This window comes from Felis catus, chromosome B1 (assembly GCF_018350175.1).
Source record: "Felis catus isolate Fca126 chromosome B1, F.catus_Fca126_mat1.0, whole genome shotgun sequence".
NCBI lineage: Eukaryota > Metazoa > Chordata > Mammalia > Carnivora > Felidae > Felis > Felis catus.
Window position 1 is genome coordinate 164,234,018 of NC_058371.1, and position 25,257 is coordinate 164,259,274.

The 25,257-nt window shown below is 39.1% G+C and overlaps 1 protein-coding gene and 1 non-coding gene across 10 annotated transcripts in view; one reads left to right on the forward strand and one right to left on the reverse strand.

Annotated features, from left to right (window-relative positions):
- Positions 1–25,257, forward strand: part of FRYL (FRY like transcription coactivator) — a 272,435-nt gene that overhangs the window by 216,172 nt on the left and 31,006 nt on the right. For all 9 annotated transcript variants that reach the window (XM_019829525.3, XM_019829524.3, XM_045056397.1 and 6 more), the window contains 11 exons: positions 902–1,023; positions 1,768–1,958; positions 3,277–3,371; positions 4,492–5,099; positions 5,437–5,534; positions 10,406–10,576; positions 12,771–12,911; positions 16,505–16,702; positions 21,103–21,264; positions 21,394–21,468; positions 21,812–21,988. In XM_019829525.3, the coding sequence (XP_019685084.1) occupies positions 902–1,023; positions 1,768–1,958; positions 3,277–3,371; positions 4,492–5,099; positions 5,437–5,534; positions 10,406–10,576; positions 12,771–12,911; positions 16,505–16,702; positions 21,103–21,264; positions 21,394–21,468; positions 21,812–21,988 (2,038 nt within the window). The remainder of the gene's footprint in view (positions 1–901; positions 1,024–1,767; positions 1,959–3,276; positions 3,372–4,491; positions 5,100–5,436; positions 5,535–10,405; positions 10,577–12,770; positions 12,912–16,504; positions 16,703–21,102; positions 21,265–21,393; positions 21,469–21,811; positions 21,989–25,257) is intronic.
- LOC111560350 lies at positions 19,876–19,989 on the reverse strand. The gene has a single exon (XR_002742095.1). It is a non-coding gene; the product is annotated as a small nucleolar RNA SNORA67 (small nucleolar RNA).

Here is a 25,257-nt window from a genome sequence, read left to right on the forward strand (position 1 = left end):
TTGCAAGGCACCGTAAGTATAGAAGAAACGGATGGGGAGAAAGAAGGGGGGCTGGTGTCCCACAGCAAGAGAGCGAAACCATCAGGGGCTTGAGAAATAAAGTATTGGAAATGGCGAGTAACCCAGTCTGACTGTAATGCTGAGGGAAAAGTTTCTGGACAAGAAAACTTTGTAGTCCAGGGAGAAGTCAAACTGGAGGGCTCTGAGGCCTCAGCCATAGGCTACAGATCTTTCAAGAAAGCAGACGTTATTGAAAATCCTGGAGCTGGATGGGAAGGGTGAGAAGCACAATTAAAGAAATAGGTTGAGGAAAATCAGTCTCGGAGCAACGAACGGGATGAATTAGAGCTGTCAGATACTGGTGGCTACGTGACCACAAAGGAGGTTTTCAGGGCACTTTGGGCCTGAGGTGATACGGGGTTGAACCCTTACTAACCAAGGCAGCAGCCTTGAGAATGCAAAGATGTTTTAAAGAAAGAGTCAACAGGAAACCGTTCTCTCTTAAACTTATGCTGGATCTTCAGCTAGTAAATTATTTGCTTCGCATTGCAATCTAAATACATTCTAGCCTCTCCAAATTATACTGCTGTGACCTATGACACATAAGCAGTTCCCAGTGCTCTTCTCACTTCGTAAAAGTCTGTCATCCTTTCTTACCACCTCTGAGAGAGTCCAACTGCAATGATGGAAGACTGAAATCACGTGTAACCTGGATCTTCCTCTCCTTGCCATAAACCATCACATGCTCAAGTGTGTAAATAGTAGTCGACTGTGCGACGCACTATTTGGCTTAGCCCACTACTGTCCTTTCTCATGGCAAAGGCACATCTAATGTAACTGTGAGTAAAACCGTTAATGTAAGTTGAAAACCACGGGCATTATGTCTGTTCTCTGTTTTCAGAAAAAGAGGGCCCCTTTGGAACCATGAGGATGTTTCTGCCAAGAATCCTAACATCAAGAGTGCTGAGCAGTTAACTACATTTTTGAAACATGTGGTTTCTGTTTTTAAGCAGTCAAGCTCAGGTATCTTTCATTAAAGAGTTCAGATAATACTCTCAATGAGACTTTTTCATGTGACGCGAAAACTTCTGGTCATGTGTAGCCGTGAGTTGACAGTTGAGAAGTCTAAAGTGAAAAGTTTTAGACAGGTCTTCTTTTTGAAGTTATTAGTGATGATGGATAGCTTTTGATTGAAGGAAAATTAAGTTATTCCTTGAAAAATTAAGTTACTCCTTAAAAAATAAGAAAGCCACTTGTGACATTCCGGGGTGCTTCATTTTGTGTGTGGTGGCATAATCAAGTTACAGGGCAGTTGTGTATTATGAAACGGTTACATTAAAGGAACATAGATGGAGAGGACAAACTTGAATTCTTTTTTATACAGTAGGCGGCTTCTGTGATCTGAAATCCACACATTCTGAAAGTTACTGTAAAAAAAGCCGTATCTGTCTAAAGTAGTGGTTCTCAACTAGAGGTGATTTTGCCCCTCGCTGCGTGTTTTCTCTCTCCTGCTCCTCTCCCCCACTCGTGCCCTCTCTCAAATAAAATAAATAAATAAATACTTTTTTTTTTTTTAAAGATTACAAAACAAGTAAGTAAAATGCAAATGGGGTTTAATGGAAAGAGAAAACATTGCCATAAAGCCTGAGTGCCTGCCCGGTTGGCCAGGCGCTGAGCTGGGCGCCGGGTTTAAAATGGTTAGCGGCTGATGATAACCCTGCATTCCAAGCAACAAGAAGCACTCACTTGTTTCCTTTGTCTTCACAGAAGGGATGCATTTGGAACATCATCTTAGTGAAGTTGCTCTACAAACAGCACTTTCTTGTTCTTCTCGACACTATGCTGGGAGATCCTTCCAGATTTTCAGGGCCCTAAAGCAGCCTCTTTCTGCAACTACACTTTCTGATGTTCTCTCCAGACTTGTAGAAACTGTAGGGGATCCGGGAGAAGATGCACAGGTATTGCATTAACTTCGTTCAGCAGCCATTGAGCAGCTACTCATTGTCAAGGACTCGTTTGCCAAGTACAGAGCACCGCAGGGCAAGCAAGATAATGGTTACACGGCATTGGCATCAAATGCCAACAAGCAGGCAAAGAATTAAGAGACAAAATTTTGTACGTGATACTTAATAATATACTAATCGAATCACATACTTCGGTGCGAATCAGAGAAAGCTTTACGTTTACACACACACATACGGCCCACACTTGCATATTATCCTGGGATTTAAATTTAAATGTAGAGTGTTGAGTTGTTGAGGTAAATTAAGTGAAATAATGCAACAGAGAACTTAAGTCTATGTAGACTAATGATTTTATTAACACTGTTCTAGACACTGGGGATCTGGTAGCAACCAAGTTCCTGGCATTCTGGAGCTCACATTCTGTTGGAGAAATAAGCCTCTAATCCACCACTAATATGTAACACACTTTTATTTAGAGATTAATGCTAGGAACATAATAAGGTAGAGTAATGGGTTAAGGAGCGGTATGGGAGAGGGAGCTGTTTTATATGTGACCATCTGAGACGGTGAGTTTTAAACACGTACGTAAGTGAAGTGAGTCCTGTGATAATACGGAAGAATATTTCAGGCAGAGACATAAGAGTAGTGAGTGCAAAGGCCCTGAGGCAGAAGCAACAAGCCTGTTTTTGAGGAACATGGAGCAAACCAGTATGGCTAGTTTATTGGATGGTGGTGTCTAGCATCTGAAGATCGATGGGGACAGGTCCAGATTATGTGGGGTCTAGGGAGAGGTGAGATTTTTCTTGTAAGTGATAGCGAACAGTACTCACAGGCCTTGAGAGGAGGGTGATGGATATAGTTTGCTATTTAAAACATTCACTCTGGAGGCTAGGTAGAGTCCTCAGGAGGGCAATAGGAGTCATTTAAGAGGCCGTTGTAAAAGTCCACGCTGAAATGGTGGTAGTTTAGCTGACGGGACGCTATGGAAGTGTGGAGGGGGGGTCATCAGATTTCAGATATATTTTAAAGTAGTATTTTCAAGACTTGCCAACGGACTTAACTTAGACGTGAGAGAAAGAAACAAAAATGACTCGTAGATTTTTGGCCTAAGCAATTTTGGGTGGATCGTGGTGCCATTATAACCATTAGTTTGAGGAGTTTTCATCAATCAGCAAGATCATGTTGCTCTAGAGTTTAATCATTTTGTAATGTTAATGTTGAGTTTGTTCTAATTTTAAATCTCCTCGGGAAGTCCATTCTAATTTCCTTTTTTTCCAAAGCACAATGAATTAAGACCTGCCTTTTCTCCTAGGGGTTTGTGATTGAACTCCTGCTCACATTGGAGTCTGCGATTGACACTTTGGCCGAAACCATGAAGCATTACGATCTTCTTTCTGCCCTTTCTCAGTAAGAATTGCATCCAGGCGAACTGTAGATTCGTATACAGAACTGCCATAGCCGAATACGCCTAACCATAACGTTAAGTTATCCTAATATTGCTGGTGGGAATGATACCAAAACATTCCGACGGACCAGCAGTGGGAAAAGGAGCCTCGGACAGGGAGCCCATGCGAAAAGTCCCAGCGCTCTGTGTGGCGGTGGTGTTCTTGTAATGGCCCGGTCAGGGGTCCTTCTGCTGCCGCGTGTGACTCGGCTTCAGCCTCACTGCCCGGCTCCGTTCCGCGTGTGACTCGGCTTCAGCCTCACTGCCCGGCTCCGTTCCCGCTGCTCGACATCCCCTTGCCCCACAGCAGGCCCGCCCCCTCCTGACTCACACCTTCCACAAATTGCTCCTCTCCTCCAGCTTTCTCTTCCTTGCACCTCCTGAATCGATTTATCCTTCAAGACCCATCTCGGATGTTTCTAACTCCCCGAAGGCAGCGCTATACTTACTCCATTTTGGGGGTTCCCACGGTGCTTTCTTCATATTTGAATAAAGCAAGTAACAAGCAGTAAAGTCTTACATACCCATCTCCCCCAGCAGACTTCAGTATTCCTAGCTTTTCCATACTCCTGGCACATACAGGAAGCATTCTGTCATTATTTTTAAATCTGTGATAATTGGATGTGAGGGAGGAGAAATCAAACATACATTTTTGAGCTTGATTTGGGGGCAGGGGGGGCGGGGGGCGGGTAAAGAGTGTGCATTAACAGAAATAAGGATATGGGGACCATCAAGTTTGGGGAGAAGACAGATGAGGTCTGCTTTGGATGTAATGTTCACTAAATCCCAGAGCTGAAGGTGGTCAGTGATAACGGTAGCAGAATTTCCACTTCAAATCAAACGCCGTCCAACTCACAGGAAACAGTTGGCCACAGTAGGAAAGAGACTGTTGCACATTTTGCTTTAATATGGAGGAAAGGGCTGAAATTGGATGAAGCGAAGTCCGATACTGAAACATAATTTGTCCTGGTAACAGTTACTGTTTTTTTTTCAGTGTCTCTGAGAGTAAATAATGTAGCCAAAGAAGCGATTGTACATGCATTTATTTTCCTTTCTTTCTTTCTTTTTTTTTTTTTTGTAAAGAACCTCATACCATGATCCTCTAATGGGAAACAAGTATGCAGCTAACAGGAAAAGCACTGGACAACTCAATCTAAGCACAAGTCCCATTAACAGCAGCAGTTATTTGGGATATAACAGTAATGCAAGAAGTAACTCTTTGAGATTAAGTTTAATTGGTGACCGAAGAGGTGACCGGCGGAGGAGTAACACACTGGACATAATGGATGGACGGATAAACCATAGCAATAGTTTAGCAAGGACTAGAAGCCTTTCCTCCCTGCGAGAGAAAGGCATGTATGACGTGCAGTCCCCTACTGAGCCTGCCAACTTGATGGCCACCATTTTTTGGATAGCAGCATCGCTATTAGAATCGGATTACGAATATGAATACCTCCTGGCTCTCAGGCTTCTCAACAAACTGCTTATCCATTTGCCTTTGGATAAATCAGAGAGTCGAGAGAAGATTGAAAATGTACAAAGCAAATTGAAATGGAGTAACTTCCCAGGCCTTCAGCAGCTCTTCCTTAAGGGTTTTACCTCAGTATCTACACAAGAGATGACCGTGCACCTCCTCAGTAAACTCATCGCCGTCTCCAAGCACACGTTGGTGGATCCTTCCCAGTTGTCAGGTGATTTTAACAGAATTGCACCAGCTCTCTGCTTTCTAGTGTAGTGAAATGTAAACTAATCATTTGTTTTGAACTCTAATTTCTGCTTTTCCACAAACAATCATGGGTTGCTGCTGCTGCTGTTGTTGTTATTGTTGTTGTTGTTTTTAATATGTGAGATAGCTTAAATTCTTTGGTAAAAGCAAAAAAAAAAAAAAGAAAGAAAGCATTTAGAAGATCAGGCACTCCAGGAAATAAAAAGAAAATGGTTTCCGTGAACCATTAAAAAAAAAATACCTTGAATTTTTTAAATAATGTGCAATAAAAATTGGTTATTGTTTGCTTTTTTTTTTGATAGGCTTTCCTCTTAACATCCTTTGCTTATTGCCTCACTTAATCCAGCATTTTGACAGCCCAACTCAGTTTTGCAAAGAAACAGCTAGTCGAATAGCAAAGGTAAGCTAAACGCTAGCGGGAAATTTCTCTGGAGTTTACCTTAAAGGGGGGAATCTCTTAAAAATCTTTTACCGTCCCTTCCGCTGTGAATTTCACATCTTTTTATTCTTTTCCTCCATATAAAGGAGTTTTGCAGTCATGATGTAAGCTACCACTGTTCAAATCACAGTGAATAAAATTATTTGTTTAGAGTAAAGCTCCGCTGAGTCTGAGTCTTTTTCGGTTCCCTTTCCCTACTTTTGTCTTCTGCTTCTCTATCAGCTTCCAATTCATTCCTTTGTTCACCACCAGATATTTGCTGAGCACTGGGTTAGGTGCCAGAAATGCAGTGATAATCAAAGAAGACAGAGTACTTGCCCCTGTGGGCCTTACAGTAGGGGTATAATAGTAGACAGTGGCCATAGAGTCTGTCTGATAAGTGCAGTGAAAGGACAGTACTCTCGGGGCACAGAAGGCAACAGTCCGCCTAGAGGAAATCCTCTCAAAGCCGACAACTGCAGGCTGAATAGGAATAACCAAACTAAGATCCCTGGATGAGAAACAAGGGACGACAGGGCCGAGGGTAGAAGTTTTCCAGGCATGAGAAATTGCACGTGCAAAGGCCCTGAGAAGAAGAGGGCAAAACACATTTTGTGGCTCCGAAAGTTCTCTCTTCTTTTATTTTTGCCTTTTTTTTCTTTAAACATTCTCTTCGTCTCTCTTTGCTGGCTTCATCCTTTCCCCTTCCTTATTTGGCTCTTTCCCTCCCATTGTTTCTGAAACAGGAACGTAGCTATTTTTAAGTCATCTGTTAACATTTGCTCGAAAGTGTTAGAGCTCTTGATCATACTTTTAAAAAAGATGATTTTTAAAATAATTTCCTCTCAAGAAAAATAACCCAAATAACTTGCCTTCTGCTTGAACTTAATTCTTAATTTTCTTTCTTTTCTTTCTTCTTTCTTTCTTTCTTTCTTTCTTTCTTTCTTTCTTTCTTTCTTTCTTCTTTTTTTGTCAGTTAATGAGTCTTAGGAAAAAAGGCTTTAACAACTGAAAATATAGACAATTATAAGAAGGAGTTCTATGAATTTACAAGTCCTGTACATACAGCAGGAAATTAAGTGAACTGGGGGAGAGGAGTATAAGATAGCAGTATAAGATAACCTAGCTAAAGCAGGGGGAGGGAAAGCAGAGAAATCTTCAACAGAAGGGAATAAGCAAGTAAAATTCTCTGGAAGAGCTTTTTCTATAAGCAGCCCTTTAAAAGCTGAGGGTTATTTAACAAAAGTAACACAGCAGTAAGGGGAAAGAGCAAGCATGCAGAAAGCCAAGTAAAACACCCACTTCTCCAGTGCCCAAATCCCATGACTGGTAAATGCAGATTTCTCCCCGGGTTATCCCAGCCCAATTAATCACATTAAGAGTCACAAAACTAGAAACCTTTTGTTATCTTGATAGATAATATTTAATAAGTGGCAAGATCATATGTAATAAAATGTGCTGTTGAATCCATCCCTCCGTAAATTTCTAAATTAGATAGGGAGAGATTTTTAACATAATCATTTTAAAAGCATGTATTTTTAAAAAAAGAGCCATTAGTATAGTTAGTGGAAACATCTTAATTTTGAAAAGGATTGCCCTAAACACCCAACAACACATATTTGCATTAATGAGGTCTGAAAGTGGTACAAAATAATTTATTAAAATACCTTTCCTTTTAGTATCCTAATGATACATCATTAGAAAAATGTTGTAAAGATGTATTTTTTTTTTCCACGAGAGATAAGAAAGAACATATAAAGGGAAAAAAAGCATATTGGCTTACTTTGGGATTTCAAAAAATAAAAAGCATGAATCCTATCATCAGGGAAGTAGAGTAGGAGCATTTAGAATGGCAGGTGACACTTCCCGTCTGAGAACTTCCTGCTGAATGCTGGCCTAAGAGAAGAACTCAGCCCAGCCCAGCCCGAAGGATGTGGGCACCCCTCAGAGGGTCAGGCCTCTGCCGTCTTGACCAGGGCAAAGCACAGGAAAGTCCTAGATACCTTTTTGTTTCTGAGAAATCAAACATGGCTTTGTGTGCGTCATAAATTGTCGTTAAGTCTGTTTTCTTCCTGTTGAGCAGCACACAAAGGTTCCTTCCCTCGGCTTTCAGCAACCTGCAGGATGTGAATTAAATGGATTCCTTAATTATTCTCTCACTTAAACTGTTGAGAGCAATTTTCTGCCATTATGTGCTTCCTCATTATGCAAATATCCCTAGTTCTGTTTGTGCCCTTGGAGAGCACAGGATTTCAAAACGAGGCAACACTTAGGACAAATATTGTCCTTTTAAGCTATTCATTATGGCAAAAAATAGTATGCTAAAAATGTTTGCTTATAAGACAGTCTTTTGAAGTCATATTTTAACCTGGTAATTCAAAATTTCCAAAATTAAATCCAGATTTAGCCATTTTCTTTAAAATTACACAGCATACATTCCTAGGAATTTTCTTCCTTTTCAATTAAAGGTTTTTAAAAATCATGCTTTAATGCAACTCTTTGTCTTGGGGTCTTGAGTTCAGGCCCCCCATTGCATGTAGAGATTAAACAAATAAAAAGATAATGCTTTAAAAACCCGTTTTTTTAAGAACATAAGAATCCTAGAAGAATTTTTCAGGAAGATACACACTTTAAAATTTTACTTTACAGAAATTACTTTAATGGGGCACCTGGGCGGCTGAGTCGGTTCAGCGTCCAGCTCCTGATTTTGGCTCAGGTCACGCATGATCCCTGGGTCGTGGGATGGAGCCCTGCTTATGATTCTCTGGCTCTCCCTCTGCCCCTCTCCCCTGCTCACATTCTCTTTTTCTAAAAAAAATCAAAAAGAACTTATTTTAAAATATAAAAATTATTCCTAAAAAATAACAAATTGTGAAATGATAAAATTATGTGATTTTAAAAAAATAGATGATTAATTATATTTTGAAATACAAATGAGAAACATAAATTTATTTTCTTCCTAGTGTATGTGTTATAGGTAAAAGGGTAATACATGAAACTAACTACTTTAAATAATTTTATTAAGCAGCTTTTAAGTTACTTTTCGTGGTCTTCACAGCCTTACATATCTTCATATTTCAGGTCTATCCAATGATAATGTCCTCATGATGAATCAAAGTAATAGTTATATTCATCTGAAAGTTGAAAAATATATGTATTTTAAAAGGTAATTTTCTACAGTTGACCTTGAACAACACAGGGGTTATGGGCACCAACCCCCCCCTGCACAGTTGAAAATCATATATGACTTTTTACTCCCCCAAAACATAATTACTAATACCCTACTGTTGACTGTAAGCCCTACCAATAACACAAACAGGTCAATTAACACATATTTTGTATATTATATGTATACTGTATTCTTACAATAAAGTAAGCTAGAGCAAAGAAAAATGTTACTAAGAAAATCATAAGGAAGAGAAAATAGGCTTACAGTACTGTACTATACTTATCGAAAAGAATCCACATATAAGTGGACCCACACAGTTAAATCCCGTGTTGTTGAAGGGTCAACCATACTTTCTTTAATAAATGCTCTAGGTTTGGGGTGCCTGGGTGGCTCAGTCAGTTGAGCCTCCGATTTCAGCTCAGGTCATGATCTCCCAGTTCATGGGTTCGAACCCTGTGTCAGGTTCTGTGCTGACAGCTCAGAGCCTGGAGCCTGCTTCAGATTCTGTGTCTCCCTCTCTCTGCTCGTCCCCTGCTCGCACTCTGTCTCTCTCAAAAATAAATAAACGTGAAAAAAAATTTTAAATAAATAAGTAAATGTTCTAGGTTTGTGAAAATACCTAACAAAACATCAATTAGATGGTAGAATAAATGAGGAAAATGAAAAACGGAAAAGTAGACGATATTTCAGGGACAGCTCTGTGATAGGTGGGAATGAAAGAGTAGTGTGGCCCTTTCCCAGTTCTGCATTATTCAGGTGCCCCCCAGAGCAGACTAAGGAACATCCTCACCAGTAACTCAGGGAACAAGCAAACAAGGTACATGTGATCAGTAAGATCCTCCCAAACATTTTTTTTTTTTTAATGTTTATTTTTGAGAGAGAGACAGAGCAAGCATGAGCAGGGGAGGGGCAGAGAGAGGGAGAGACAGAAAATCCCAAACAGGCTCCACGTTGTCAACGCAAAGTCTGATATTGGGCTCGATCCCATGAACGTCCTGAGCCGAAGTTGGACAGTCAACCGACTAAGCCACCCAGGCATCCCCCACAAACATTTATGGATTCAGTTTCCATAATGTTGTATCAAACAAATTCTAGGAGGTCAATACATTTTGAAGTGACATTAAATTACTGGCCAAGGATCTTAGGAGCTTATTTCCTGAAGAGCAGTTTGGGGTCTATCCTACAGGTTGTCTGTCATTCACTGCAGGTGCAGGACTTAGCTCTATCAGAGCTCCCGTAGAGTCTTTTGAGTATGTCACACATGTGAGCGGCTCTGCAGTTGACTGCTCCCCTGAAGGGGTGGGGAGGGGGGCACAGGGAAGGGAAGGTCTGGGGCTGGTCCCAACCTGGCTGCAAACTCCTCAGTGGAGACTGCCTGTTGTTATTGTGCACTGAACCATGCAGGGATTTTCCAAAACAGTTATAAAATGATATGTAGCATTTACAAAACTATGTAGGGGTTTTACCAAAGGCAGTTTTACAGAGCCTCAGGAATACCTTGTGCTTTTTTTTCCTCTTTTCTTGTCCTCTCTTGTTTAACTTTTCTACTGGATTAAAATAAAATGCATTAAAGCTTCAACACCTACCTCTAAATTTTTAAATAAATACATTTAGTATAAAATCAAGTTTAAACCTTAAATTGCCTTTATTTGGGGTGAATGACACTATTTTCTTTGTTTTTTAGGTGTGTGCAGAAGAGAAATGCCCAGCGCTGGTCAATCTGGCTCACATGATGAGTTTGTATAGTACACACACATATTCCAGAGACTGTTCTAACTGGATCAACGTAGTATGTAGATATCTGCATGATTCCTTCTCAGATACTACATTTAATCTTGTGACTTATCTTGCAGAGGTAAATTTATCAAAAAAAAAATGTAATTTTTTTAACTGTGGCAAAATTTTCACGTAGATTTATTTCTAGAAGCAGTACTGATACTAATTAATCTTTAAATTGTGTTTGAAAGTGAATACAGATAACATTTTTTAAAAGTAAAACATGGGTAATTCCTTTCCAGTATAAAGAAAGTATAAAGCATACTTTCAAGTATAAAGGGTTTTTTTTTTTTAATTTTCATTTTCAGTGTTTATTTTCTCATTCACTGTCCTCAAGTGATATCAACTCCAAATAAGATAAACTTTACCTTTTATTTAAAATATTAAATAAATACATTAACATTTAAATATATTTTCATATTCACTGTCCTTAAGTGACATAAAACTCAAAATAATGTAAACTACACCTTTATTTCAACTAAGAAATGGGTTTTCACTGGTCTTGATCCTAGAGAATGGTTATAATTTTTTGTTTGTGAAAAATTAGTTCTTGACTGTGAAATCCTTTCTAGAATAAAATGGCGTGCAAAGGCATTTTTGCTGGGTAAGTTCTTATTTTGATAATATGTTTGCTCCCTGATCTAAGATATGATTTGAGTGGCTAAAGATAGAATTACAAAAACACTAGCCCTACAATATCATAAAAAGTTAATATCAGGGTGCCTGGGTGGCTCAGTTGGTTGGGCAGCCAACTCTTGATATCGGCTCAGGTCGTGATCTCCCAGTCACGAGATCAAGGCCTACATTTGACTCCAGGCTAAGCATGGAGTCTCCTTGGGATTCTCTCTCTCCCTCACTTTCTATACCCCTGCTCGCATGCACTCTGTCTCTCAAAAGAAATGAACATTTTTTTGAAAAAGTTAATATTTGATTGTTGAGAAAGTAACTTCATGCCTAAAAAATAAATTATTGAGTAGATAATCCACAAAGAATCTCAAAAGGAAGAAATTCCTACTCACTAAAAAGTTTTGTCAGCTTATGATAAAGTGATACCTTCCTTTTTAAAAACTGATCTCTAAAAATTAAACCTAAAACACTGTATAAACTTAAAAAATTATTCATAACTCAATAGGTATTTTAAATATGGCTCAAAACACTGTTTAACTTAGCTATATCCCTGATGTTGGCTATCACAGAATGCTTTAGGACTATCATAAAAACCAGTTTCGGACTGGTGTGCATTTTTAAGGTGTTGGTTTGATAGGTTTGCTCCCATCAACCTTACATTTAAGAGAGCTGATGATGGCAGAGAGCGGTGTCTGGCTGGCTCAGTAAGTGGAACACGCAACTCTTGATCTCGGGTTTGCGAGTTCGAGGCCCACGTTGGGTATAGAGATTACTTTAAAAAAATAAAAAATCTTAAAAAAAAAAAAAAGTGAACTGACGATGTGAACTGTGTGACAGCTTTCTAACCTGAATAAATACAAGTCTCTAGGTTTATCTTACACCCTTAGGACAATAGCCAACATAAAACCAAGGGTAACTTCCTAAGCCTGTTCTTACCGGCTTTGAGTTTATGCTCCTTAGACCAGCTTCACGCTGGTGCCACCATCAAGCTCACCACTAAGGTAGCACTGCTTCTCCAATCATGGGGTCATGAAGTCTGGAACTGGCACAGGACAGCCTGTATATACCTCGTATGGTGACATTTTTTCACTCTATAGAGAGAATGCTTTGCCCCAAATGTTACTCTCCTTGTTTTATTATTGTAAATTCTGAAATTATTCAGTACTGAAACTAGTTGTGCATATTTAGAACCACATAAATTTAATCATCCTGCAAACAATATAAAGTAGACAGTGTGATTATTATTTAAAAAAAAATCATGGCTCAGAGGTTAAGAAACTTGTCTAAGATCACATAGTTAACAAGTGGCTGTTATGAATGGTTTGGGGATAGTTATTCTTTGGTGATGGTGGTATGATGGTTTTTTTCTTAACCTAGAATAAGTGGTGTTTAACTCAGATTAGCTCAGGAAATGAAAGAAAACACTAAGATTAAGATAAAAATAATTATCTATTGATCCTTTCTGAACTGAGGACAAGTGATGGTAATAGACATTGTCTTTTACCTTTGTTATTTATTAGTCTCTGGATTTCTGATCATCTAACCATAAAATCATGGATTAAATCTGTTCTGTTTTTCAGCATCATAAATATAAATACTGCATTTTCCTTAACCTCATGAAATTATACTCTTTATATTACTTTTAGCTGTTAGAGAAAGGATTGTCCAGCATGCAGCAGTCATTACTACAGATCATCTATAGTCTTTTGAGCCATATTGACCTCTCTGCTGCCCCGGTCAAGCAGTTTAATCTGGAGATCATAAAGATTATTGGTAAATATGTACAGGTGAGTGACCACAAAATTTATGTATAGAATTCCTTGCAAAACAATCCTATGATCATAAAAAAAACAAAACAAAACACTTGAAAGGTCCAAGAATAGGGAAGTAGTTAGTCCCTAAGTCATGTTTCCAGGAACACTTATGACATGGAAAAAATGTTCTTCATGTAAGTGACAAAAAGCAAACTCGGAATGGCAGGATTGGTGTGATTTCCAATTTTGATTAATCGTTACATCTCTGAATACACATGTCAGTAGTGGCTGGAAAGAATGTATGTGAGTGGCAGCTGTCATCACCTCTGGACAGTATACTTGTGACTCTTCTGTACCTGCTACTAACCAGATTCTATTACTGAACAGGTACTACTTTTAGAAACAGAAGAGCTCTTTGTAGAGTCTGTATTTTAGAGGTATTTTTTGTGTCTGATAGAAGGAGTCCAGATACTTAGAAAGTAGGAAATCAGACTTGGTTTAAACCATGTAAATGATGGTAAGTCAGTCTGGTCTGTACTGAATTTCACCTTTGAATTATCTGTTAAGAAAGGTCTTGCTGAGCAGAGCAGTGTTGTGGATACAACTTATCAAAGAGAGCAAACTCTTTAAGAGCCTTAACAGATTAAGATTTTTGTTTCTACCCCAGTTATATTTGCATTCAAGAAAGCAAAACTTACAAATGGAAATACTTGGTTAGCGATGAATTTATGTCTTAGCCCATATCTGAAAGTAATAAAATGCTATTGGTTTCCATTATTCCATTCAGTAATCCAGATTCCTTTTATATTCCCTTGAAGATCAGTGAATGCAAATAACGTTAAAATTCTTTGGTGACCCTGTTTATTTTCTCTATCTTCTCTCTGAATGAGAGGCTTCACCAAATAACAATTGTATGTATTTTTTTCTAAAGCACATTTTTCTTTTCTTCTTAAGGTATAAGAAGTTAACTCATCAAGTATTTGCTGGGTCTCCCATAGAGACACACACCACATTGAATTACTAATTTTAAAAAAATGCAGATGCATTATTTTATATTCAGAACCACAAGCTCACGTGTCCACTGGGCAAGCAAGTAACCATATGAGGGCATAGATTTCTGACTAAGTGAAGGCACACTCCCCATCTAAAAGGAACAGCGCAACTTAGCTTCCCCTCCTGGCTGCCATGTTGGAATACAGAATCCAGGGCAGCCAGAACTTCTCTAACTTTTTGATTTTTTTTTTTTAATTTTTTTTTAACGTTTATTTATTTTTGAGACAGAGACAGAGCACGAACGGGGAAGGGTCAGAGAGAGAGGAAGACACAGAATCTGAAACAGGCTCCAGGCTCTGAGCCATCAGCACAGAGCCTGATGCAGGGCTTGAACTCACGAACTGCGAGATCATGACCTGAGCCGAAGTCGGACGCTTAACCGACTGAGCCACCCAGGCGCCCCCAGAACTTCTAACTTTTAAAGAGAAACTGGAAATGTGGGTTTTTCTGTAAAATCTCCTAATTTCAAAATGGTGACCCAAATTTATTTTCGACTCTTGTGTGAACCGAAGTCATATTTAGCTGATGGGTCATCATGGTTAAGTGACATCTGCTTTATTCAGACATTAAACATTTCACAGAATGGAGCTCCTCCTGATAATCTTTTGTATTTTAGGCACAACTACCAATATACTTTATAGAAACATCTCTGAAAAAGTTTTAGCTTTTTGCAATGCCGAGAGCTTCTAATTATTTCTGTCAGAAAAAAATGATGATGTCTACTTAGTCATAACTTTGTTAAATATAAACTACTTTAAAAAAATGATGTACTTGGGGCGCCTGGGTGGCTCAGTCGGTTAAGCGGCTGACTTCGACTCAGGTCACGATCTCGCGGTCCATGCGTTCGAGCCCCGCGTCGGGCTCTGGGCTGATGGCTCAGAGCCTGGAGCCTGCTTCCAATTCTGTGTCTCCCTCTCTCTCTGCCCCTCCCCCGTTCATGCTCTGTCTCAAAAATAAATAAAACGTTAAAAAAAAAAAATTTAAAAAAAATGATGTACTTAAAATGTCACAAAATCTATGTGGACATTTTTATATTTATTAAATATTTTGTGCTTTAGGTGTCTTCATATCAAGAGGTTATTAAGCATATTGGATAACTCAGTTCTGCCAAAGATTTTTCACTTCCTTTTGGTTGTTGACAGAATGGTCAGCTGTGAAACAATATGTATAGCACAAGGTTGAGATGTGATTATGGTACCATAAGTCAGAAAAAAAGGTTTTTTGACGTGTATGCTTTTCAACAGATGGCAGAAAAATACTGTAAATTCTTTATTAGAAATTGATTTTTCTTCTCTACAAGCACATCTTTTTTTTAGCTTTTTAAAAACCTTTTTACTCTAGAAAATTTCAAATAAATATAAAAATAGAATATGTAATGAATGCTTCCTTTTGTACCCATCACACAGCTCAACAGTCAACTCATTATTCTGTTTCATTTCTATTCTCCTCACTCCTATTACCCCTCCGGATTATGTTGAAGCAAATCCCAGACATCATACCATTTTATTCATACATAATTTTTAAGTTTCTCTATAAGATCAGGACTTTTAAAATAATATAACCATATTAACATTATCACCCTTAACAGGATAAACATTAATTCTTTAATATTTACAGGTACATCTGCCATGTAAATCATTTTAAATTATGTTGGTCGAAATACATAAAAACTGAAAGCAGAAAAATAACTCAAAGAACATAGCCACCATATGTGTAGGGGGAAAAAAAACCTCACCCTATACAACTCAGTAACTCCTGAGAACATCAGTTTAGATATAATGATTAATCAAAATTAGGAATCCTTCCAATCCTACCCTTCAGATTTGGGCTTGGGTCATCGAGAAAAAATCTAAATTCTTTTTAGTTTTTTAAATATTTTTGTGTCTGAAAAAGAAAGTAGGCATTAAAAATTATTTGCCTCCAAGACTTCAGAAAAGACTTATTTAAAGTTTAGAGTCTGAAAGCATAAACTTCATTTATCTAGAAAGTTCACGTACATGCAACCCCTTTGTTTAACCTACTGCCAGATTACTCTATTAGACTTCCTAAATTAAATTAATATTTGTGAAGCACCGATTAGGAGAAATGCAATACCAATTCTGGATTGGTAGCGTTGTAATGTATATGATGTCTCATAAATCCGACAGTAGAAATAATAATTTTCTGGGGCGCCTGGGTGGCTCAGTCGGTTGGGGGGCCGACTTCAGCTCAGGTCATGATCTCACGGTCCGTGAGTTCGAGCCCCGCGTCCGGCTCTGTGCTGACAGCTCAGAGCCTGGAGCCTGTTTCAGATTCTGTGTCTCCCTCTCTCTGACCCTCCCCCCATTCATGCTCTCTCTCTGTCTCAAAAATAAATAAACGTTAAAAAAAAAAAATTAAAAAAAAAAAAAAGAAATAATAATTTTCTTAACTTTCGTAACTCAGATCCTCTGTTAAGGACCTGAAAGTAAAAGCGAATGATTTACAGAAGTTTTTGCAGAAACAATATTTTCATTGTCTACAGTGTACACTAAATTTTGGTTCTTAAATATATATTTATAATTTTTATATGTGCATTATTTTTTTGAAAACAGAGTCCTTACTGGAAGGAAGCCCTTAACATATTAAAACTGGTGGTCTCTCGCTCTGCAAGTCTCGTTGTGCCCAACGATATCCCCAAGACCTATGGAGGAGATCTAGGTTCTCCTGAAATATCCTTCACCAAGATTTTTAATAACGTCTCCAAGGAGTTGCCTGGGAAGACCTTAGATTTTCATTTTGATATATCTGAGGTAAGGTGCTCTATTTGAAATTTTCATTTGCTCATTTACTCATCCGACAAGCATTGATTAAGCGCATACTCAGTAGGAGACGTTGTGATAGGTGCTTTGAAATTGGGGTGGGGGTGGTAAAAAGGCCTGTCCTTGGGAAGCATACAATCTCTTGGGTCAGTGGGTAAATAAACATTGTGATAAGTGCTTTAGCTAGAAGTAAGTTAAAAGTACTGTAGGAAGATACAGCGTGTACCTCTAACCTGATGTGGTGTTGAAAGATAAAGTAACCCTAGGCAAGCGTATGGAAGCTTGGGAACAGGAGATTAATGCAGGAAAAAGCAGCATGTGTGAATGAAGCCTCGTAGTGTGAGAAAGCATGGTATTCTGGAAATTTCCAATTTGTACCATATCTTGAGTACAGACTATAGAGAATGCAAGTGTAGAGTATGATGGTAGATGAGGCCGAAGGCAGAGGAAGAGGCAAGATCATTAGGGATCTTGCATGCATCATAACAGGATGATTTTATCTTGAAGCAGTGGGAACTCTTAAAGGATTTTTAACTGGAGTGGAAATTGTAGGATTTGCATTTGGGGACGTTTACTCTGGCAACAGGATGGAAAAAAATAGACCAGGATGGAAAAATAGACCAGGTGGAGAGGAGGAAAGTCAATAAAGAATCTGTTAGAATAATTAAAAGGTCATGTTGGCATGTCTCTAGGCAGTTGCAGAGAAAATGAAAAGGGCAGGGATGGTTTTCAGAATGACTAAGGAAGTCATAAACATCTTGATGGGAAGGAGAGGAAGTACTGAGTGAGGAAGAGGCATCAAGGCTATTGCTTCGACAACTGGCTGAATGTTGGTACCTTTGAGAGAGAAGGAGAAGGCAAGGAGAACAGATCTTGGCAGGAAGGGAAGAGCGAGGAGATCAGCCTTGGATATACCAATTCTGAACTAAGAACCTACCAGTGGAGCTGCCTAGGAGGCAATCAGAGTTTATGTTTTAGAAGAAAACTGGGGTGGAAGTAACAATGTAAGGTCTTCAATGTTTTATAAGTGGGCAGTTAAAATTGTGAAAGGAAAAATAAGGCTAAAATAAGCTAAGACCTGAAAAGCCCAATATTTTAAAGGGAGAGAGAGGCAGGGTCCACCAGTGCAGAAGGGAACCTGGGCCCTTGACTATGTCACATATTAACACAAATCTCACATAAAAATGTTTGGCTCTTGGTGGAAACCCCCAGTTTTGTTTTTTCTCCAGCACCTGAGCCCATTCTTACTGGCCTTGGAGCCATTAAAGTGGTCTTTTAGGGGCGCCTGGGTGGCGCAGTCGGTTAAGCGTCTGACTTCAGCCAGGTCACGATCTCGCAGTCCGTGAGTTCGAGCCCCGCGTCGGGCTCTGGGCTGATGGCTCAGAGCCTGGTGCCTGTTTCCGATTCTGTGTCTCCCTCTCTCTCTGCCCCTCCCCCGTTCATGCTCTGTCTCTCTCTGTCCCAAAAATAAATAAACGTTGAAAAAAAAATTTTTTAAAGTGGTCTTTTAGAAGCCAAAGAAGGAATTTTTCGAGAAGGGAGTTACTGAACAACGATTGCAGGGAAGTTGAGAAAGATAAAAATGGAAGACCTAATTTCTTTCATATTATTGATTAGAATCCTATAGATTTAAAAAATGTTTTGCTGTTCAGTCTTGGTGTTAGAATTTATCCAAATCTTTATGGGTTGTGTTTTTTAGATAGAAACTGTGTTTGTTGCTAATTTTTTAGTTAATATCAGAATTTCTGTCCTGAAGCACATCGTATAAGAATCTGATAAAGAAACCGGGCTTTCCTGTGTCTTCTGAGTCAGAAATTGTAACTTAATTATCTTGTCTAAAGCAGTGATAAGAATTCTCAAAAACACTTGATATACTTAATTTCAATTTGTTGCTTCAAAGATTACTAAGTACCTGCTGTGTATAGGCATTGGAGTAGAGGAGCAGAGATCAATCGCACAAGGTCTAGGGGACTCACGTGCACTAGGGAAGACAGCCACATAAACAAATCACCAACACATGGCAAATGTCCAAGTATAATTCCCCAGATGTGTGGCGTCAGAGAAGGCCTCCTTGGAGGTCTGGAGTCCCCATTAAAAGATGACCATGGGTTTGGTTGGTGAATATTCCATTCAAAGGCGGGGGGGGGGGGGGGCAGCATGTGCCAAAACACAGGTCCCTAAAGGCAAGGTGTGTTTGGAACACAATAGCAAGTTCAGGTTTGCTGGAGTGTAAAGTGAGGGTGGGTGTGATAGACGTCGAGGTTAGGGAGAGCAGCAGGAACCGCGTCATAAAGGAACCGTGTGACATATAAATGAGCTTGAATACGATTTTCAGATGTAAATTCAAGATGCTTCACAAAGCCAGAATAAATACAGATGAATTGTGGATGAGCATAGAATTTTTACCGAAACAAACTTGGAAATGTTACACATCAGATTTGTAGGGAGAAGCTACATAGATCCCTTCTCCTCTTTGGAGTTGTTACCCAGCTTGAATATTTGCAAAAGCACATTACTGAAGCACATAGAACAGTATGCATTGAAAAAACACCAAAATGGTAATAGGTTAAATCTGAGTGGTAAGATGACAGGTGGTTTTTTGTTTTTTGTTTTTTGTTTTAAATCACTTTAATATTTTCTGAGCTTTCAAAGAGGATATATTTCATAATCATGGTGTGGGATATGAAGGTGGTGGATTTTTGTTTTTGTTTCTGTTTTTTTTTTTTTTTTTGCCTCAAAAAGTGACATTTAGTCAAAGGGGGAAAAATGAGAAGTCCATCCTTAGGCTCCCTTCCCTCCCCTTTCCTGCTGCTCTTCAGCCCCCTAAGGACTGAACCTCGGGTAGGGTTAGGTCGCAGGACAGCCCCTCAGATAAGGTCAGCAACACTGAGGAGCATCTCCTCGATGGAGGTGTTGTAGAAGGTCTCAGTGTCTCGAAGAGTCCTCTTGTCTTTTGCCACCATGTTGACAGCCACACTCTTATGGCCAAACCATTCACCACGACCGAGTCCGTGGATGTAGTTTTCCCTGCTGGTGGGAAGGTCACAGTTGATGACTAAAGAAGCCTATCGCACATCAGTGCCTCTGGCCTAGGTCAGGGGAGAGGACAACTTCAGCATGGCAATGAGAAGAGCACACAGTCTATTCAGAAGAGACTGAAATGTATGTGCTAGGCAGCCACGGGAAGGCAAAGGAAACAAACATCCCCTCTTACCCAGCAACCTAAGGTGTGCCAGATTTTATTCCAAGTTGCTACTTTCCTGAAGAGGGGCATGAAGATGGTGTTTTTTTTTTTTTAAAGAAAGCAGATCCCTATTTAAAATAGGAGTAAGTAGGGGCACCTGGGTGGTTCAGTGGGTTAAATATCTGACTCTTGATCTTGGCTCAGGCCGTGATCTCACAGTTCATGAGTTCAAGCCCCGCATCAGTCTCTGTGCTGACAGCCTGCGGCCTACTTGGAATTCTCCCTCCCTCTCTCTCTGCCCCTACCCCACTCATGCTCTCTCTCTAAAGAGATAAACTTAAGAAACACCTGGGTGGTGCAGTCAGTTAAGCGTCCGACTCTTGATCTCAGCTCAGGTCATGATTTCTCAGTTCGTGAGTTCAAGCCCCACGTTGGGTTCTGTGCTGTTGGCGCTGAGCCTGCTTAGGATTCTGTCTCCCCTCTCTGCTCCTCCCTGCCTGTGCTTTCTCTCTCTAAATAGGTAAGTAAAACTTAAAAAATAAATAAATAAATAAATAAACTTAAGAAGATAATAATAAAATAGGAATGAGCTGTCTGATTGTCTCATCTTCTCAGGGAGTCATTTTCAATGAAGTGAAGTCTCCTGATTTAAAAAAAAAAAAAAAAGACATCACGTGGTGCCTGACTGGCTCAGTGGAAGTATACAACTCTTTAATTTTTTTTTTTTATGTTTATTTATTTTTGAGAGAGACAGTGTGAGCAGAGGAGGGGCAGCGAGAGAGGGAGACACAGAATCAGAAGCAGGCTCCAAGCTCTGAGCGGTCAGCACAGAGCCCAATGCAGGGATCAAACTCACAAACTGTGAGATCATGACCTGAGCCGAAGTCGGACGCTTCACCACCTGAGCCACCCAGGCGCCCAAAGCAGGCAACTCTTGATTTTGGGGCCGTGAGTTCAAGCCCCACACTGGGTATAGAGATAACTTAAATAAACAAACAAACTTTAAAAAATAAATTATTTTTTTAAAAGACATCCTTACATTTGATTTTTGTAACATCTACTTTATGCTGTTATCTTCCTTTGCTTTTTTTTTTTTTTTTTTTTGGTTGTTTGTAAAAAAAAAAAAAAAAAGTCCTTACAGATCCACTACTAATCCCTTTATGGTGAAAGATCCCAGTCGAACACTGTCCTTTTTGTTTCTCTGCAGACACCAATCATTGGAAATAAGTATGGCGATCAGCATAGTGCAGCTGGAAGAAATGGGAAACCCAAAGTTATTGCAGTTACTAGGAGTACTTCTTCTACTTCTTCTGGTTCTAATTCTAATGCCTTGGTTCCTGTTAGCTGGAAAAGGCCACAGTTATCACAGGTACATTAAAAAAAAAAAAAATCAGAACCGAACATCTACAGAAGAATCAATTTTGTTGTATGTATGACAGTTTGAGAATTTGTCTTACTTATCAGTAATCCTAACATTTGCATTTTTTCCCCCCCTTAGCGAAGAACAAGAGAAAAGCTAATGAATGTGCTTTCTCTCTGTGGTCCAGAATCTGGCCTTCCAAAGAATCCATCCGTGAGTAATCATGATCGCATGCATAAAGGCTGTAAAAATCCTGTTACTACTCCATTAAAAAAATGGAAATTATTCTGTCTCCTTGCTTGCCTTTTCTAACTTCCCTTATTTCATGGCATTAACTAAGAATGAAAAAGATATGGTCTCCATGGTACTTGGAAGTTACATTAATTAACTATTCAACCAGTTAGACTTTAGCATGAAAACCAGATTGAAGCTCTGAATTCTTTGACAGATGAAGCCTGCGGTGGCTCTTCGGGCACCAGTGTCTCATGAGCAGAGTGACGATGCTGACAGGTGGCCTTTTTTTTTTTTTTTTTTTTTTTTTTTGGCTGGGCCTTAGGTTGTATTTTCTTCTAACGAGGATTTGGAAGTTGGTGACCAACAGACCAGCCTAATTTCTGCAACAGAAGACATGATTCAAGAGGAAGAAGTGGCCGTGGAAGACAATAGCAGTGAACAACAATTTGGCGTCTTTAAGGATTTTGACTTTTTAGATGTTGAATTGGAAGATGCAGAGGTAAGGATGTGGGCAGTCCGTATATTTATAGCTTACAGTTGCAAGTATATGAGAATTAAGTGTTTGACCATAGCATCTTTCCTTATTAAGGTCAGTGTGAGGTCAAGAAGGTAAAATCGGGCTAGATGGGTGATGGGCATTAAGGAGGGCACTTGTGATTAGCACTGGGTGTTACACATAGGTGACTAATCACTAAATTCTCCTCCTGAAGCTAATACTACACTATATGTTAACTAACTAGAAATTAAGCAAAAACTTGAAACAACAAACGAATTAAACAAAAATGTTTTTAAAGGTAAAAATCTAAATTGGGAAGTAAACGTGACTAGTACGGTTGGTCAGTTAGCAGAAGTAGTCTGAAACAGAAGAGGAACCTCTAATTCTTACTCTTTGCCCCAAGAAATAAAAAGTGAAAAATGGGTTTCTTCCAAAGTTATGTCTTTAATTTAGGATATGCTTATGTTTCAAATGAGACAGACAAATTAATATGCAGCAAAATGGTAAAAAATTATATTAAAATTTATCTAACACTATTTTAAAGTATAAGTACAAACACTTAACACTAAGTTAAATTAAATGAACTCATGATTTCAAGGGCTTTGGCTCTCCAGAACTCTCTACTATGTCAAATGACCGAGATTCTACCTGCGACATCCTCACTGTTTTCTTCTTCGTACTATGGCCAGCCCCCTCAAATGACTCATTTCACGTAGCACCAAGGGGCTCTCTCCTCTAAGTTGATTCAGTCTAGATTAAATTGATAGGTATGTGTCAGTTTGGATGATTTCAAAATGAAAAATCAGACTCAAAAGGCGAATTTACGAGCTTACAAAACTGAGGTAGTCCAGAGGGTTATAGCTTATTTAGATGTGGCTCAGGGAGGTCTCTGATCATGTCTCTGCAGTTGGCTAGGCTCCACCCTTCTCTGCAAGTCTCTGTCACGTGGTTATGTCCACATCCAGCAGTGTTCAAAGCAAATGAAGGTCACTTTTGTAACAGTGAAGAAGTTGCTCTCCTAAACGTCCTCAGCACACTTCCTGTTACATGAGTAGGTCAAGCTGGATCATTTGCCAATTTCTGAAATAGTCATTGTGGCAAAGAGAACAGGATTGCCCTGACATTGTGAGGCTCTTCGGGACCTATTCCTGTAGCTCATCCCCCTAAACTTGCAACTCCTAAATCTAAAACGTTTGTCACATAAGTTTCAAAAGTGTTCATTCTAAAATGTATACAAATACCTATATTTGAGAAGCCCAAAATGCCTTGTCATCCGGTATCCATCCCATGTCATTGACACATCTTTCTCCAAAGAATTTAAAGTCGCTCACATAACTCAAATGCATTGATTAACCCTCTTGAAGGGATGTTTCCTTTGGCTCTAATAGGTGAGGAGGGATGAAATGTAATGGCCTGCGCCGTGTCACATCATTAGTTGTGGACAGGAGACCAGTTTAAGGAGGTCCTCCTACAGGCTTCATCCTCCTTTGTATATAGAAGGGTACAACCATGGTGGCTCAGGGTCAAACCAATTGCCTTTGTACTCGGCATGAACATGTTCCCAAAGACACATGGATAGGTTCACAGGAGCCCCCAAGCAAGTATTATTCAGCCGCATAGGGCAGTGGCTTTTAAACTTTTTTTGTTTTTGTTTTTACTGTGATCCATACTTAATACATTTTATATCACATCCAAGTAGATACACATACCTTTAAAATGAAAGTTTCAAGAATACGCAGCCTTGTGGCACCTTGCTGGCTCAGTCAGTGGAGCGTGTGACTCATGATCTTGGGGTTGTGAGTTCAGGCCCCACACTGGGTATAGGGATTACTTGAAAAAAAATAAAAAGAATATGCAATATGCAGCCTCACCCTATGCTGTTATGCACGCTGATATTTCCTGTTCTCTTTCATTTTTTTTTCCAAAGTGGCAGATCACCATCCTCTAAAATTGATTTCACATCCCCAATTTCAAAAACACGTTGTAAGAAGTAGGACTGACTTGAATAATCAGGCAAGAAAGTCTGATGGATTGAAGAGCCTTGCTGCCCGACCACAAGGGCATGAGCAGCTACTAAACTCTAATGCAGTTATTTGTTTTCAATTGAGAGTTTAAAATTTGTGAAGGCAGACAGGCAGGCTCTTGACATGTTTGTAATGGTAAAGTTATTTATTTTGTTTGCTTTTTTATCTTCTTTTTTTTTTTTTAAGAACTCTGTAAATGCTTCCAAGTTTATCCCACAGCCTAATACATAGGTACTAATTAACATGGATTTTGAACAGAACTTTGGCAAATTGAATTAAAGACGCTTAATGTAGTTTTGTCTTTAATTCAAGTCATAGTGATTTGGGTGGGTGGTGTTCATGTATGCCTCATCATTAGACAATTCAAATAGTAGAGATTTTTTAAAACCTAAATATAGTCTTGCTTAAAACATGGTAGTAGGAAATACTTTGCTACAAAACAAATGAAAGTGTTAATTAAACTTCTAAAATACCCCCCAAATACCTGCCAACCTTGGAAGCTCCCCGTGTGTAGTCATTCATTCACCAAACAAATATTTAGGGCTGTTGCCATTATTATGTACTGTGCTACATAATAATAATTGAAATATCTGGTAGGAAGGTGGCTTTTCGAACTTTGACCTGCAGGGTTTCTAAGACTTCAAGGATGTACCCAGAGTGCAGGCAAAGAGCTCCTTGTTACGTTTTGCAGCCAGAGCGGCTTGGGTTTAGTTCATCAGCTTTGCACGGTTGACTTCCATTTTAAATTTCATTCGAAATAAGTATTGCTTTGCTTTATTTAAAAAAAAAAAAAAAGGATTTGAAAACCTCTATCCTAGCCAGTGCCTCTCGAGTAAAGGAACACAAATAAATCCTATATTGCTGGCCAACTCATTGTCATTTGTCATATCAGGGCTTAAGAGCGAGTGTGAGAATTATATCCTTGCAAAAGGAGGGTCAGCTTAGAATAACAGAAACATAACTTCTATAAATCCATAAGTGGGGTGAAATTGAAATCTGCCCTATTTCCTCTTGACCTTTTGAACTTGTCAAAAGTTATGTTTTGATGGCTTTGATCTTGATTTTAGACTATTTTATAGTAAAAAATGGCCACTGGGTTTAGCCAGAACCATTCTCTAGACGAAAATAATTGTGACCCTGTATGTTGTCAACTGAATGTGGGTACTTTAAGTCAGTTTTGCATTGTATCAAGTATTAAATCTATGTAAATCTTGAAGATTTTCTGAAAGTTCGTGTTTGCAAAGTGTA